At 50.3% G+C, this 16,318-nt stretch overlaps 1 protein-coding gene across 1 annotated transcript; it reads right to left on the bottom strand.

Annotated features, from left to right (window-relative positions):
* Positions 1 to 73: 73 nt before the first annotated feature.
* Positions 74 to 16,093, bottom strand: LRRC59 (leucine rich repeat containing 59). Its single transcript, XM_041000661.1, has 7 exons — positions 15,722 to 16,093; positions 14,075 to 14,134; positions 10,570 to 10,728; positions 10,232 to 10,336; positions 6,879 to 6,951; positions 4,436 to 4,609; positions 74 to 1,977 (listed from the first exon to the last, which is right to left on the bottom strand). Exons 1-7 carry the CDS (start codon positions 15,824 to 15,826, stop codon positions 1,730 to 1,732), a joined length of 924 nt encoding a protein of 307 aa, XP_040856595.1. The 5' UTR covers positions 15,827 to 16,093; the 3' UTR covers positions 74 to 1,729.
* Between the last annotated feature and the right edge of the window lie 225 nt (positions 16,094 to 16,318).

The following is a 16,318-nucleotide window of genomic DNA, read 5'->3' as shown; positions in this document are numbered from 1 at the left end:
GTTCCTCCCCTGGCAGCAATTAACTGCCAGAGACAAACCACCCTGTCAGCCCACAAAAAAGGAACAAAGCACAGACCACTCAGACACATTTAATAATCATAGAAATCCAAAAGAATTGGCATGGACTCTTAGTCGTGAGTGAGCTGTCGCCTGTAGGTTGGCTTGACTAGACTCAGCCACTGAGCTGCCTCAACCAGCCAAGGAATGGGATTTGATGACTATGCTGACTGTATTGTCTTTATCTCACATATTATGTGTTTAGATTCAATAAAGCATTTGTACCAATGGCTCTGGAGCATGGAGGAAGACGCGAGGAATGTGTAGTGGTTCTGAGTAAGATATAGACCTACACAGCAGAGCTATCCTCAGGGGAGAAGAGAACAAAGGCCTTTCTTCCAGTGGCAGGACAGTGCTGCCCAGACAGGCCACTAGGGCTAACCAGTTGGACCCCACCCTCTTTATCTATGAACTCACAGGTTCTTGCTCCCTCTGGAGAGAAGCAAAAAGCTTACAGTGGGAGTTTCCAATGAGTGAGCACCATGGCAGTCATTTCTGATCCCTTCATCCAGCTGTTGTGAAAAGATGGTAGAGGTGAGAGAAAGCTGCCGCAGCAGACGGAAATAGACAGTGCTGCCCTTGTTTGTGCTGGTCACTAGGGAATGCACAGCTGTGCTGCTGTTTTCATTTTTCCCTTCAGCTACGGGCTGAGAATGGAGCAGTTCTAGATCTCAGTACCCAGGAAGCCCAGGCTGCAGGCTGCCGCTGAGGTATCAGGTCACTGTAGCTTTGCAGAAACCTGCCTCCTGGCCTCCTGGCCAGCAGAAAGTTAATGCTCCAAAACTCAGGCAAGGGGCCTGGACATTGCCATTTTACTGGAAGCCACCTAGGCCAGGGCAAGATTCCACAGGAGTTGCCCGGAAGTTCTGGTAACAGGAGATTTCTGTTAGTGATGACTGTCTGCCTTGAGTGTCTACACTGTTGTCAGACACACTCAACCCTGGGGTGAGTTCTGAAGAAAAAAGAGCTCCTGTCCTGACCAGAACTTCTGGTCCAGCAGAACCCAATAAATGAGGCCAAGTAATGGAAAATAGCCCTGGAGTGGAAGTCCAGTTCCACCTCCCACTTCCTGGGAGGCCTCAGTCTGTCTTGAAATGTTCTACTGGACCGTGTGGCCAAGAAGTCTCCCAGAGCTAGGGATTGTGGATGGCCACTGAAAGCCTTGGATGCCTGAGGTCCTTACAGAAATAAGAATGCCTCTCCCATCCCCCTTCAGGCTAGATATGCTGAGTGTAGTGTTCCCCTAGTCCCCTGTAACACACTGCCTCCTGATCTGCCCTGACTGCCCAGGGAGGATGAAAGGGAAGGTTTGTGACATAAAAAAGTATAAATGTAGTGACAGCTGACCATTTAGTAGAAACAAGCCTTGCCTTTACACAGCTTTGTATAACAACTAGAAAAGGCTATGATTTTTTTTTTTTCTCTCCCCACCCTCAAGCCCATTCTTTTCGGCATGCAGGTAAGCATCCCTCCTCTCAGCTCTCCTCATTCTGCCAGGGGACCCTGACTAGGAACAGAGAAGTCCTACAAAGAGGAGGGCTCAAGTACCAATCAGCAGCCATTTGATGATGGCAGGTAGGTCTGATGCTAAAAAGAAGTTGTGTCCAGCAGAACCCAATTCCATAGGAATCCAAGCTCCAAGGCTGGGAGGCAGCGGGTGCTAGGGACACGCTCACTGCTGGGAGTCGGTCTGCAAGACCCACTGGACGATCTCGTGGCGACGCAGGCCCTGGACGGCGTTGTCGTAGATGGCATTCACGCTGGTGCACAGGGGCTGCTGCTGCAGCTCTGTCACCCGGCACGCAACCAGCCCTCCTGCCACACACAGCAGCAGCAACAGCAGCAGCAGCTTTAGCACTACCCAGGACCGAGCGTGCTTCCGGGGCGGCGGCTTGCGGGGCCGGGAGCCAGACTTTGATTCTGGAGGGACAGAGTCACGGGGTCAAAACAAGCAGGTTAGTCTGAGGAGAGCCACTCTCAGCAATCTGTGCTAGTCTCTTCCACGCAGAGTATCCCTCCTTCCCCCGATCTCCCTGTGGCACTAATGAGAAAAAATGTTTCGGATTTTAAGACTTAAAAAACTTGGCTCTCTGCTACCCAGTCTCTAAGCCACAAGTATGTTCCCCTGGGACCTGGGGCAGGATCCTGTGGGCAGGGCACTGCCCATGTCACCCAGCTCACGGTCCCCAGGGCCCTATGTCTGCCTAGCCCCATGGGATCATAGAGGGCAGGGCCTGTCTGGAGGCGCCAAGCCAGGAGAGTGCTGCCATCTGGGGAAATGTTGTTAGCATTGTTATCATATGACATGCTAAAGAAAGTGAGCCTGGAAAGGTCAGGCACCAGATCACGAACGGCAAGAACCTCCAGACATGCAGACTAGGAAACAGCACTGGGACACAAACCCAGGTATTAGTATGGGATGCAGGCATCTAAGGGGTATCTTCAGGAATGTGCCAAATGCTGATCCTCCTAAACATATATATATATATATATTTTTTTTTTTTTGGAAAGACAGACTTATAGAGAAGGAAGAACAGAGACAAAGATCTTCCGTCCACTGGTCTGCTCCCCAAGCAGCTGCAACGGCCAGAGCTGAGGCTACTTAATGCCAGGAGCTTCTTCTGGGTCTCCCACGTGGGTGTAGGCTCCCAAGGTTTTGGGTTATTCTCTGCTGCTTTCCCAGGCCACAAGCAAGGAGTTGGATGGGAAGTAAAGAAGCCAGGACATGAACCAGTACCCATATGGGATCCCGGTGCATACAAGAAGAGGGCCACGAGGCTACTGTACTGGGCCCAAGCAGTATTTTTAAAAACTTGAACAAGCTCAATGCCAAGAAACCTGTGATCCTGACGGCTCATTTAATCCTTATCACAACCCTGGTAAATGGGCATGATCCTCATTTTCCACAAGGAACTAAGAAAGGCAGTGGAATAGGCAACTAGCTCAAGGCAGAAGCAAGCAGGACAGACAGAGGTTGCACAGGGGAGCCCCATCACTACATAAACCGCTCTGGAAACTCTCAAATACTCAGGTGCATTGTGTCTGCAGTGGGGCTCCCTCCCTGTTTGAGCAGCAGCTCCTGTTCTGACCTGGGGGGGAAACAGGCATGCTGACTTGGCAGATGCTATACTGTATACCAGCCGCAACCAGTGCACCTCCTGGAGAGGGACTTTCAGGTGTCACCTGACCACAAGCAACCTTGAGCTAGGCTCAGTGACTTCAAACACCAACACAAAGTGAGACTCCCAGTTTTGGCAGTGTCAGTGCTCTTAGATACACATGACCAGGGAGGGCGCCAGCTCACTCAGAGTCCTCTGTTCCCTGTGACCACACAAAGCCTGGCATCTTTCAAGTCCTTGCATGCAAGAGTACATTTAGGGCCTGGTGCAACAGATCAATTGGCTAATCCTCCCCTTTAAGCACTATATGGGAACCAGTTTGTGGCCCAGCTGCTCCATTTCCCATCCAGCTCCCTGCTTGTGGCCTGGGAAAGCAGTCAAGGATGGCCCAAAGCCTTGGGATCCTGCACTATGTGGGAGACCCAGAAGAAGCTCCTGGCTAATTTAGATCGGCTCAGCACTGGCCATTGCAGCCACTTGGGGAGTGAACCAGTGGATGGGAGAAATCTTTGTCTCCTCTCTGTAAATTTGCCTTTCCAATAAAAATAAATTTAGAAATAAATAGGACCTGGCAGCATGGCCTAGTGGCTAAAGTCTTCGCCTTGAACGTGCTAGGATCCCATATGGGTGCCGGTTCTAATCCCTGCAGCTCCACTTCCATCCAGTTCCCTGCTTATGGCCTGGGAAAGCAGTCAGGGATGGCCAAAGCCCAATGCTTTGGGACCCTGCACCTATGTGGGAGACCTGGAGGAAGTTCCTGGCTCCTGGCTTCGGATCGGCACAGCACTGGCCACTGTAGCCATTTGAGGAGTGAATCATCGGATGGAAGATCTTCTTGTCCTATCTCTCCTCCTCTCTGTATATCTGACTTTGTAATAAAAATAAATAAATAAATACTGCAGTTTAGGGGCCAGTGCTGTGGTGTTCCGGCTACAGTGGCATCCCACATGGGTGTTATTTAACTCCTGGCTGTTTTACTTCTGATTCAGCTCTCTCGAAAAGCAGAAGGTGATGGCCCAAGTGCTTGGGCCCTGCCATCCAAATGGGAGAACTCATCCTGGTCCACTTCTGACCGCTGTGTCCATTTGGGGAGAGAAGCAGTAGGTGAATGATCTGTCCTTCTCTATAAGTTGCTTTTCAAATAAACAAATCTTAAAGCAAAAAAGCAGCTTTAAAGGTTAATGAGTGTGCCATCTGCTCACCCGTGCGCAGAGTCCCAGCGGGTCTCCCCACTGCCTTACAGTGTACAGAACACTTACTCGGAGCCTGATGTGGTTCCTTCTTCGGCTTCTTCTCCTGCTCCCGCTTGGCTGCCTTGAGGGCGTCATATTCCTTCCTCCGTCGCTCCTTCCCCTCCGCCTTCTCCCGCTTCCGCGCCTCCCGCTCCTGAGCTTCCTTAGCTCGCTGCTTCGCCTCGCGTTTCTTTTCCGCCTCTGTAATGTCGAACACCAAAAAGGCTGTCACTCTGCCACAATTCCTCCAGCAGTTTCCTTTCCCAAGTGATGAAAATATATGGCTTCAGCCACCTTTTCCTTTAAGCCCTGGGTTACATAAGAAATACTGAAAGGCTGGGGCCAATCCTGTAAGAGCAGTAGGTTAGGTTGCTGCTTGGGATATGAGCAGCCTTCCTCAGAGTGCCAGCTCCACTTACGATCAAGCTCCCTGCTAAAATGCCCTTGTGCATGTATCCCTGCTACCCACTGGGAGACCTAGATGGAGTTCTGGACTCCTGGCTTTGGCCTGGACCAGGCCTGTGACAAGCTATCTAATCTCTGTTACTCTGATAAATTTTTAAAAACCACAACAGAGAGCCATCTCTCATGACTCCAGGAAGGAAGTCCTCCCAATGCCCAGGACCACCATAAACTGCAGGCGTTAGCAGCAACATCTGTTAAAAATTACAAGGCACAGCAACTGAGAGCCTCTGGAACTCAGACATAAAGAGAAGAAAAAACAAAAGTGAATTCTACAGGAGAGCAAAGGAGAAGAAAACATGCTTTCAGCTGAGACCAGAGAGAATGACACCTTTTTAAAACATACTGACAGACTGTCAGAGTAATCCCTAGAATTCAAGTCTGCACTCTGTATGGCAAAGTCAGACTTAATTTTTAAGACTTTTTTTTGAAAGTCAGATTTACAGAAGAGGAGACAGGAAGATCTTCCATCTGCTGGTTCACTCCCCAAGTGGCCGCGATAGCCAGAGTTGAGCTGATCTGAAGCCACGAGCCAGGAATTTCTTCTGGGTCTTCCACTCAGATGCAGGGTCCCAAGGCTTTGGACTATCCTCTACTGCTTTCCCAGGCTGCCAGCAGGGAGCTGGATGGGAAGTAGAGCAGCTGGGTAATGAACCAGCACCCATATGGGATCCCAGTTGCAAGGTGAGGATTTAGCCACTAGGCTACCAAGTCAGGCCCAAAGTCAGACTTAAATTTAACAGCTGAAGCATGTTTACATGCAGTTCCCAACTTGAAATTACTGTGTTCTAAAAATGCATTTCCAAATTAGTTAGTTGGAAGTATGGAATATATTTTTCCAAAGCCAGAATGCCACAAATGGTGGTCAAATGTCCTTTAGGGCTTAAAAGCCTACTGAATCATAATGAGGCTGAACAGCAGCGCCAGAAGTGCCATAGCTCTCTGCTGCTTCTCCGTGTACACATAAGCACCCAGTTCCAGCTGGGCACCATGAATACCAAGAATGCAGGCATTGATGATGGTTCCACCCCAGGCCCTCTTAGGAATGCGTCATCAGCAGTGTACACAGCCGGCCCTCAGAGCTGTTTGCCAGTGCACCTGCTTCAGACCAGGACCTGTTCCAACTGCCTGAAATCCAGAGGCAGAGAAGACAGGTCAAGTCCTAGTCTTGCCTTATTTATGAAGGGAAGACAGACCATCTATGAGCAAACACACAGGATGGGAGATGCACGCACCATCAACAAAGTGACAGCCACTCTGGGTTGGTTGGTTCAGAAAGGCTTAAGGCCAACCTAAGGCAACATCTGAGTAGGGAAGGCAGCCATACAGTGACAGAGGGAAAAGGCGCCCCAACAGAGTCCCAGGGGTAAACTCATAGCTGGTGATTAAGGGCAGCAAGGGTTCCTGTGGCAGAAGCATCCACATGCTATGCTCTCTCTTGAGTGTGAACAGGGCCGGAGAAGCAAAGGGGCCTGGGCCATCACTGAGTCTGGATTTCACTCTAAATTCTATGGGATGCCGGTGGATGGATTTAAGCAAACAGCTACACAACTGATCTTTTAAATCGTATGGAATGATCTCCCAGGCTGGTGTGCAGGGAGTGGGCCTGTGAAGATGTATTAGGTTGATTAATGGGAATGGTGTTTATTCCAGAGGAAGCACTGGGAGCAGACAGCCTGAGTGTGGGAATAACCCAAGAAAGGAACTGGGACACCTTCCCCACCCCAGGTCACCCTACTTACAAAGACGTGGCTTCCTATTACAGGGGACAGACCGGAACCAGGCTGTTCAGCCACATTTTAGATCCCCAGCAGCCCTCCCAGCAGAGAACAAAAGACAAGCAGTTACATGTGACTCAGAGTTTAGTGAAGCCAGGACTGGAGAGGCCCTCACCAGGTCAAGATGATACCATCTCCTGGCACACTGGCCATGCCCTAGTCACCACTCTTCACCAATTCCAGCTCCTGAAGTGGGACAAAGTCCTGGAGAATGACAAAAAGCCACCTACCACGCTCCACTTCCAGCCGCCGCTGCCTCTCCCGCTCTTGATCCGCCTGCACAGCCTTCATGTGCTGTAACACCTGCAAAGGGAGAGGAGGGCTCTGAGTTCATCTGGCTACTGTACCCTAAGTTACTGCACGAACCTTAGCTGGAGAAAAGCCTAGCTCATGAAAGCCACCAGAATTAAATATGTAGTGAGGCAGGGGTTACAGGTCAAACAGCACTTGGGATGCCTATGTTTCAGGTTCAAGTCCCAGCTCCTGCACTTCCATTCCAACCTCTTGCTGATATGCTTTCCAGCCACACACGGGAGACTCATTAGAGTGCTTGACTCCTTGCTATATCCTGGCCCAGCTCCAGCTATTGTATTTGGAGTGAACAAAGACTGAAAGATAATAAATAATAAATCTTAACAAAAACAAAATCTGTAAACACTCTGCCAACTTAAACCTGTGAAGTTCTGCAACTTATAATCACTCTCACCAAGCCTACATGTAATCCTCCCAACTTCTTCTAGGAAGGATAACCCGTACTCTAACACTCCTGCCCTTCCGCCTTTGCCATCTACGGTCTCATTGCTCCCACTGCTGTGGAACTGAATTGACACTGCAACTACCTGCTGCCTATCAGTTTCACCCATTACACTGCAGGCTCCTTAGGAACAGAAACTGCTGTTCTGTCCACAGGGATTCTATCTGCCTGGCACATGGATGAGCTAATCAGACATCTTAGGCATTAATGATGATGACCTATAGATTCTCACTTCAAAAGACAGAAAAGAGATTGGCCAGTGCCATGAGGTAGCAGGCTAACCCTCTGCCTTTGGCACCAGTATCCCATGTGGGTGCCAGGGTTCAAGAACTTGGGTCTTCACCTTACCTTCCCAGGCCATAGGCAGGGAGTTAGATCAAGAAGTAGAATAGCTGGGACATGAACTAGCACACATATGTGGGTGCTGGCAGGTGGAAGATTAGCCTGTTAAGTCACCATGCCAGCCCTGGGTCCTTTTTATTCCTTAACGTGCCCTCACGAGCTCAGCTCCCTTCACAAGCCTGGTTGAAGCAACAAGGAACTCTGTCTTGAGTAACCCAGAACTTGAACCAGCTACCACATCTCCTTTGGAAGTCACGCTTGCAAAGCTGGCTGCCTGACAAAAGTTGCATGATCTATCTGTGGTGGAGGAGCAAGATGGACAGTGACAGGCAGCCCAGGCTCAAATTCTCTCACTCTTAAAAAAAATGAGAAAAAAATCGGTCCTTCAGCTCACATTAGGGGCTGTACAATCAGCTCAGCAGCAGCCCTATTTGCCCTGGCTATCAGTACAGCCATTTCATTCTCTGAACAGAGGCTGTCCAGAAATGGAAAGGCCTCCCCCGAGTGCAGACTAGAAGCTCCCGGAGGTAGAGTTTGTCTACCTAGCCTAGTTCACAGCATAGAGTAAGCATGTGATGAATACTGTTCAGCAAATTATTTTTAAAAGGTCTTGCAATATGCTGATCAATTGCTATAACCAGCCCTCACACCGTAGACCTGGAGAGACCTGAACTACCTTCTAGAGAGCAGACTTCATTCTGAGTGGCACCAAGTCCCCTGCAATGCATGGGGGCTCCCAATGCACTGCGCTGCCTGGAGCTTTGTGTGGAGACACATGGGATGCAAGAGGCCTCTGCACCTGACAACTCAATGTTGTAGGTCAAGAACACTGTACATTAATTCCATAAATCTGCTAAGTGAATGGACAGAAACATCAACGGGACCTCTTGTGTCAAGGCAACAGAAGTAATCCTATTGCTCTAGCTTTGGGGATTACAATACCCAGATAAGGGACCTAACAGAGGGAGAGTAATCAAGGGTGAATCATCAGACAGACACCATCCCTAGATCATCCCATTTTCACACCAGGATTTCATGATCCCTTTGGCCCTCTGCCTTGGCTACTTGACTATGTTTACTAAAGCTTGATTTCTAATATCAGTAATGAGATTGTGTAAGCTCCAAGCGTGGGCAACTGTGGTGCAGGAAGTTAAGCTGCGGCTTGGGATGCCTGCACCCCTGACTGCAGGGCCTGGTTCAAGTCTCTGCTACTACACGCTTCCAACCCAGCAGCAAACTGCAAGGCTTTGGCCTTGCCTCAGACATGGAGGTTCTGGCTTCCACCTGGCCCAGCCCTGGCTGCTGCAGGTATCTGGAGAGTAAAACAGCAGATAAACAATCTGTCTCCCCTTTCTCCTCCTCTCTCTGTTATACTCTACATTTTAATTAAATAAATATTTTATTTATTTTCAAATAAATTAATCTTTTTTTTGTTTTTCCTTTTTTTCTATTTTTTAATTATATTTTTTACAATCTTTACATAGTTAATTAGGGTAAAAAGGTTCAAGGGCTATAGGAAAGTGGGTAAGACTATTATTTCCATATTGTTTCCTTCATGTTTAAGGGGGGGATATTAAGGGAGAAGGCCTACCCAATTTCCCACCCTCCCCAGGCCCCGGATGTAGGGTATGCTCTGAGGTTCTTGCTCAAGTGGTTTTGATAGTTCACCAGTTATGAATCGCTGCCAATCTTGCCACTCCAAGCACTATGAGGTCTTTGAAGAATCCACTGATTGACATAGTCCATCATAGTCTCCATTTGCCCCGTCAAATAAATAAATAAATAAATAAATATTTTTTTTTAAAAAAGTTCTGATTTAGTAAGGAAAAGCAGCCACTGAACTCTGCAGTAATCAACTTACATTAGTCCTAGTATTTAAAGTGGAACTTTTTTGTTATCTTGCCCTAAACCAATAGCTGAGTGTGTCATCTGGTATTTGACTAAGGAAGCAACAATGTGTCCCAAAGCCAGAGGGAGCAAACAATTCCAGCTGGAGCTACCTGTAGTGCTGCTCTCAGCAAGCACCCTCTGGGTTTCCGGCCCTGGCAGAGTTCACCTCTCCTGTTGCCTTTACGTCCTTACCTCATGTCAGGTGACAGAACTGCAACCAACTGCCAAGTCCACCCAAGATACACCTGTTCATAGCTATACATGATTACCTTTATTGCCAAAACTCCTATTAACTGCCTCAGAAAGGCCCCAGCCCTGCTGTCCCAGTAAAACTACTGTCTGTATGGTGGAACTTGGGGTCCTGTGAGTCTGCATGGCTCCCGCAGAGAAGGACTACAGCACAGCAGAAGGCCACTCGATTCTACTGCTTGTAAAGCCCAGGCAGAGACCGAGGTCTCCGCCTAACAGGCTTGTCTTAGAGACCTCAGCACTTTAATCAGCACATGGCTAGCTACAAGGGCCCTGGAAATGACAAACAAGAGGGAGCAGCCAATCCCAAGGGGGTGTGCAGGGACTCCCGGGGAGCTGTACACTGACCTTGTTTGCGCACTGCTTGCACTGCTTCTCATCCAGGCAATCCCCTGCTACTTTGGCCAGTACAGGATCCAGGGGGTTATCCTTCAGGTCCAACCACTTCAGATTCTGAAGAGGTGAGTAGAGAGGCAGCTAAATCTCAGCATGTGCCTACACACACACACACACACACACTCTCTCTCTCACTCACTCACTCTTCCTCGAGGTGGAACAAAACAAGTAGAAAGACCCGCCGCGCGGAGCAAGTGGAGGCAGGTGCTATTTTTGCTAGCCTTTTTCATGGCTGTGTCCCCTCCGGTCCTGAGCCCTTAGCCACAGCTGCCATGGACACTTGGCAATACCTTGAGCTGAGCAAAGCTGACAGGCAGGGTGACCAGCCGGTTGTTGAGGAGATCCAGGTGCTGGAGGTTGACCAGCCGGCCAAAGTCAGCTGGCAGCTGCTGTAGCTTGTTCTTACTCAGGTCCAGCTTCACCAGGTGTGTGAGACCACAGAAATCCGACTAGGACCCAGAGAGAGAGAGAACACTTCAGCCAGGGCTCACACATTTGGGTAGTAACAATGTGGAAACCACCAAGTCAGAGGCACCGAAGCACACGTCCTGACTACCATCTGCCAGCTATTGCTCCTGCCACTCCTGGAGGAAAATTTTACTAAACCATGTACTTCAAAGGGCTTAGCACAAAATACATGTGTGGGCCAGCTATGCACCATAGCAGGTTAAGCCACACTGCTACCACCCGGGGCTCCCATACTGGCTGCTCCATTTCTGACCCAGTACCCTGGTATTGTACCTGGGAAAACAATGGCTGATGCCCCAAGTGCTTGGGCCCCACCCCTGCCATCCTAGCGGGAGACACTGATGAAGTTCTGAGAACCTGGCTTCAGCCTGGCCCAGTTCCAGCCATTGCAGCTGTCTGGGGAGTGAAAAGGATGGAACACCTTTTTGTGTCTCTCCCTCTATTACTCCTCCAAACAAATAAAAACAAAATCTTTAACGGGAAAAAAAAAGAGTGACAAAGACACATACACACAAATCTTCCACCTGCTGCTTCACAACGGCCATGGCTGTGGGTGGAAGCCAGGAGTATTGAACCCCAGCTGGGTCTCCCACATGGATAGCAGGGACACAGCACTGTATCATTATCTGCAGCCTCCCAGGATGCATTGGCAGGAAGCTGGTTTGAAATCTGATAAGCCTTTGGGCCTGGTTTGGTAGCCTAGCAGCTAAATCCTCGCTTTGAATGTGTCGGGATGACATATGAGCCCTGGTTTGTGTTCCAGTTGCTCCACTTCCTTCTGGTCCCTGCTTGTGGCCTGGAAAAACAGTCGAGGATGGGCCAAAGCCTTTGGACCCTGCTTTATCTGTGATTTAACCTTTGAGCCACTGCATAGTTCATGTCCTGGCTTCTCAGCTTTTTTTTTTTTTTTTAAGATTCTGTTTTCTTATTAGAAAGGCAGATACACAGAGAGAAGGAGATACAGAAAGATCATCTGTCCGCTAGCTCATTCCCCAAGTGACCACAACAGTCGGAGCTGAGCTCATCTGAAGCCAGGAGTTTCTTCTGGGTCTCACACACAGGTGCAGGGTCCCAAGGCTTTGAACTATCCTCGACTGCTTTCCCAGGTTACAAGCAGGGAGCTGGAAGGGAAGTGGAGAAGCCAGGACATGAACTGGCACCCATATGGGATCCTGGCACATATAAGACAAAAGTTTAGCCACTGAGCCACCACACTGGGCCTATTTTTGATGGCTATGAGAAGATGCTATAGACCATGGGAATGCAGAATAGATGGACTAACAATCTCATGAAGAAAATTCCAACTCCTGAACTGGACCCCTGAGCCACAGTCCGATAGAAAGCAACCTTAGAGTGCAGCAAGGAGTGTTGTGGCTAGAGTGAGGGACAGAAGAAAAAGCAATGGCAAGGAACCTAGGCCTGACCATGAAGGAGGACTGTAGAGGAGAGTGAGAAGGTTTGAACAAATTCAGTGCCTGCACAAAGAAGCAAAAGAACTAGAGGAAGTGCAAAAAAAAAATTTCGCAAGTATTTAAAATGTTTGCTTGATTTATTTCGAAGAGAGAGAATGACAGCTGGCTTCCATCTGTCGATTTAACCCCCTTTGCCTGCAATGGTCCAAAGACAGAAGCCAAGGTCTGCAGTAAGCTAAGTTGTCACTTCAACACCAGCCATTTTACATCAGAGTGCTGGATGGAGTCTTGGCTGCTTCACTTTCCACCCAGCTCCCTAAGGTGCCTGGGAAAGCAGTAAAGGATGGCCCGAGTGCCCTACCAGTCAAGTGGAAGGTTGGAACTCTGGGCTCAGGGCTTCAGTCTGGAACACCTATGGTCACTGCAGCTATTAGGGGAGCGAACCAGCACATTTCTCTTTTTTTTTTTTTAAGGAAAAAAATTATTTATTTTTATTGCAAGGCAGATTCATGGAGAGAAGTGGACAGAAAGTTCTTCCATCTGCTGGTTTACTCCTCAAGTGGCTGCGACGGCTGGAGCTGAGACAATCCGAAGCCAGGAGCCTCTTTCAGGTCTTTCACATGCGTGCAGGTCCCAAGGCTTTGGGCCATCCTCTACTGCTTTCCCAGGCCACAAGCAGGGAGCTGGATGGGAAGTAGCATAGCCAGGACACTAACCAGTGCAGATATAGCATCCCAATGCTTGAAGGGGGAGGATTAGCCAGTTGAGACATTGTGCCGGGCCTGGACGATCTTTCTTTTTCAAATAAATCAATCAATCTTAAAAACAAAACAAACTTAAAAAACAAACATGAGCCTGCCAGAAACTCAATCCAAGCCTCTCTCATGAGTTTCAAGGCCCTAACTACTTGACTATCTTCCAGGATATGCCCTGCCAGGAAGCTAGAAAAGAAGCAGAGCTGGGACCCAACCTGAGGCACTTGAAGATCCGTGGCTATCTTAGCCACCAGGCCAAACACTCAGTTTATGAAAAGTCTAAAGGATTGACCCCATATTGGACATGCCAACAAGAAAGTAGCAACTCTCAAGCCATTCAGGTCCTTAGTTGGGAGGACAATGATAAACTTGTCCCACAGAATCACATTCAGTCTTGTTCCCCATCAAAAGATGCACAAGGAAGCTCTTCATAGTCTTCTCCCTGAAATACAGACATCTGACAGCACAGTCTCTAGGCCCCTGCATGCAATGCAGGGGGAAACAATCTTCTGAAGGAATAAAATAATGGAGGGAAAAAAATGTGCCTGCAGGCCAGGACTGCAGTATAGTGGATAGAACCATTAAATGCAATAGCAGTTTCCGACATGGGCACCAGTTTATGTCCTGGCTGCTCGACTTCTAATCCAGCTCCCTGCTAATGGCCTGTGAGAAGCGACAGCAGATGGTCCAAGTGTTTGGGTCCCTGCTACCCACCCATGTGGGAGACCTAGAAGAAGCTCTTGGTGCCTGGTTTTTGCCTGGTCAGCCCAGGCTACTGCAGCCATCTGGGAATGAACCAGTGGATGGAATATCTCTCGCTCACTCTTTCTGTAACTCTTTCAAATAACTGAAATATATCTTGAACAAAATTCTGAGCCCTGTAAGCGACTCAGCCAGCACCTTGCTGGCTACAGTTTTCTGTGCCCTGATTTTGTCAATGTTCTAAACAATGAGGCTCACCTTCCCGTTCTCTACCTGTCCCCAACACACACACACACTCATATTCTCTTTCTCTCTCTCTCTCTCTCTGATTTAGCTACAGCCTTCCTGCAAGGTCTGTCCTGGAATTACACCTCATGACACCACCCCCTATCCCATACGTAAGAGGAAGACGATGCGCCCAGAATCCAGAAGATGTTTCGGTCCCTTGCCACCCTTACCGGCAGAGTACTCAGCTTATTGCAAGATAGATCCAGGACCGTGGCCTTTGGAAGAGCAGCCTAGGAAAGGAGATAAGAGACATGTCAGACCAACACCTGCAACGACTCAGTGACGCCTGCAAATGCAGCTTTTTCCCAAGAAAGTTCCCACAACTAGGAAAGGCGCATTGTGCTTTTAACTTTTCTGCTAATGACAATGAAGAATAACATGGCTGGGGATAAGAGAAGAAAAATTTATTCAACCACCCTCTGGGGAAGAATGCAAACAAGGGTCTGGCCTCCGAGGAAGGAAGACCAGTGCTCTGGAACTCACGACGACACTCAAGGAACTTTCTCCTGAGCCCCTCTTACTACGGCTCAGGAAGTGCCGCGAGTTTCCTACTTCCCACTTCAGGGCCTTCCTCAGAGCCAGTGCTCCACACCCACAGGCTCCGCCAAGAGTGAGGAAATGAGGGGATGCTGTGTGAGCACAAGGCCCTCCCAGCCCATCTCCAACATTCCCACGGTGTCCAAGGCCCAAAGAAGCCGGGCAAACATGACCCTTCTTTTTCCCACGGGACACGATAACCAGATGCAGACCCAAGGCCAGCATGAAACAAGGCTGGCCAATGGGGACTCGCGGCCAACCTGCACTCTTCAAATGTCGTACGAGTCCTCAGCGTGCAAGCAGAACGCCTAAAGCAGCATCAGCTGCCACTGGGGCCAGAACACAAGTTAATAGTTCATGTGTCGGTGTATGCCACCTTCCATTTTACCACACCACCTTCTTCTGATCACCACCATCAACATAGCAGACAATTTCCACCACTTCTTAAATGAGGAAACCTAGGCCTGCCAAGGGCACTAGGCTGGTAAAGCAATGAAACAGACAGAAACGGAGAATCCCATCCTAAGCCCCACCCCACACAGCCAGGGTGGCCCTGGGCCAAGTGCCAGGGTTCTATGGCTCATCCACCCCAGGCAGTAAGTAAAGTGTAGGTCATCCAAAGTGAGGGGCTGGAGGCCGGGGGCCGGGGGACTGAGGCTCCTGGCCACCTTGGCAACAAAGTAGGTAGCCATCTCCCTGGAGCGCAGGCTTTCCTTTCTAGGATAAAGAGGGGATTGGGGCCGCGAGGAGAGGCTTTCCCGCCAGTTTTAGCAAAGAGTTGCGAAGAGCCCTTGCCTGCCTGCCTGGCAAGCCGGGAAAGACTTTTCTTATTCTCCCAGGCGGGCCGCCCCAGGGCTGGGACAGCCAGGCAGGTCGCGAGCCACACCCAGCTCTCCCTGAAAGCCTATGGACCGAGTCAGTCATTCATTCATTCTCGAATACATCCAGCAACCGCTAGCGCGGGAGGGGGAAAGCTTTGACTTGGGGGTCGGGCAACGTCTCGGACTGTGAAAAGTCCTCCCAGCCCCACAAGGGCCCAGACCCAGAAAAGATTTCCCCCCACTCCCGACTTCTGGAACCGCGCCAAAGTGACACGTGTACATCTCGGGGAGAGCGCTGGCCTCCCCGAGGGCCACGTCCCCCAGGGCCACGTCCCCCAGGGCCACGTCCCCGAGGCCACGTCCCCGCGCCCGCACCCGCGTGGTTTTAAAGACAGGCAGCCCGCGCAGGAGCCACTGGCCGGCGAGGGGGGCGTCCAGGCCCCGTGGGGCCGTACTGACCAGCTCCTTGACGGGGACCTCATTCAAGTCGCTGAGGCTCAGGTCCAGCTCGTTGCCGTCCAGTTTGTCGCGGAGGTTCCCGCTCTTGCTACCGGCCTTGGTCATGATGACGCCGGCTGAGCGGCCCCGGCTTCGGGCTTCCGACGGGGCAGGAGAAAGGAAAAGCCACTCTAGGCTTGGGCGGACTCGCTCTCAACCGACAATGCCTGCGTCCCGGCTGCGACAGACGGAGCGCCGCCGGTGCGAGATCTGCGCCGCCCGTCCGTCCACCCGCCGCACTCGGAGCCCCGCGCCCCGCTCCCACCGGTGCCGCCGCGCCGACGACGACCACTTCCTTGTCCACGTCACCTTCCGCGACCACTGAGACGCGCCGGGCCAGAGCGGCTCGAGGGTGTGCGAGAGCAACCTCTGGCGCCCGGGAGAGTGTACTGAGCGTACCGCGCGTCGCCGCCACCGCGGCAGGAAGGGATGGAAGTTGGCCTTCCCACCCGGAAACTGTGTTCCCTCCTGGCGCGAAGCTCAAGCCTTGGGTTCCCATCCCAAACTGAACACATCAAAGCACCCTAATCCCCTTGAATCAGGAGCAAAAGCTCCCTG

Source organism: Ochotona curzoniae, unplaced genomic scaffold (assembly GCF_017591425.1).
Source record: "Ochotona curzoniae isolate NIBS_2020 unplaced genomic scaffold, NIBS_Ocur_1.0 scaffold_2453, whole genome shotgun sequence".
NCBI classification, from domain to species: domain Eukaryota; kingdom Metazoa; phylum Chordata; class Mammalia; order Lagomorpha; family Ochotonidae; genus Ochotona; species Ochotona curzoniae.
The sequence above is the reverse complement of the archived record's forward strand: the minus strand, read 5'-3'. Positions and strand labels throughout refer to the sequence as shown.

Excerpts from the sequence above, each read along its gene's own strand:
- LRRC59 (XM_041000661.1), bottom strand. The coding sequence starts at position 15,826 with ATGACCAAGGCCGGTAGCAAGAGCGGGAACCTCCGCGACAAACTGGAC. Across the intron at positions 10,729-14,074 it reads ATAAGCTGAGTACTCTGCCG|TCGGATTTCTGTGGTCTCAC; the intron begins GTAAGGGTGGCA and ends TCTGGGTCCTAG. Across the intron at positions 10,337-10,569 it reads TCAGCTTTGCTCAGCTCAAG|AATCTGAAGTGGTTGGACCT; the intron begins GTATTGCCAAGT and ends TCACCTCTTCAG.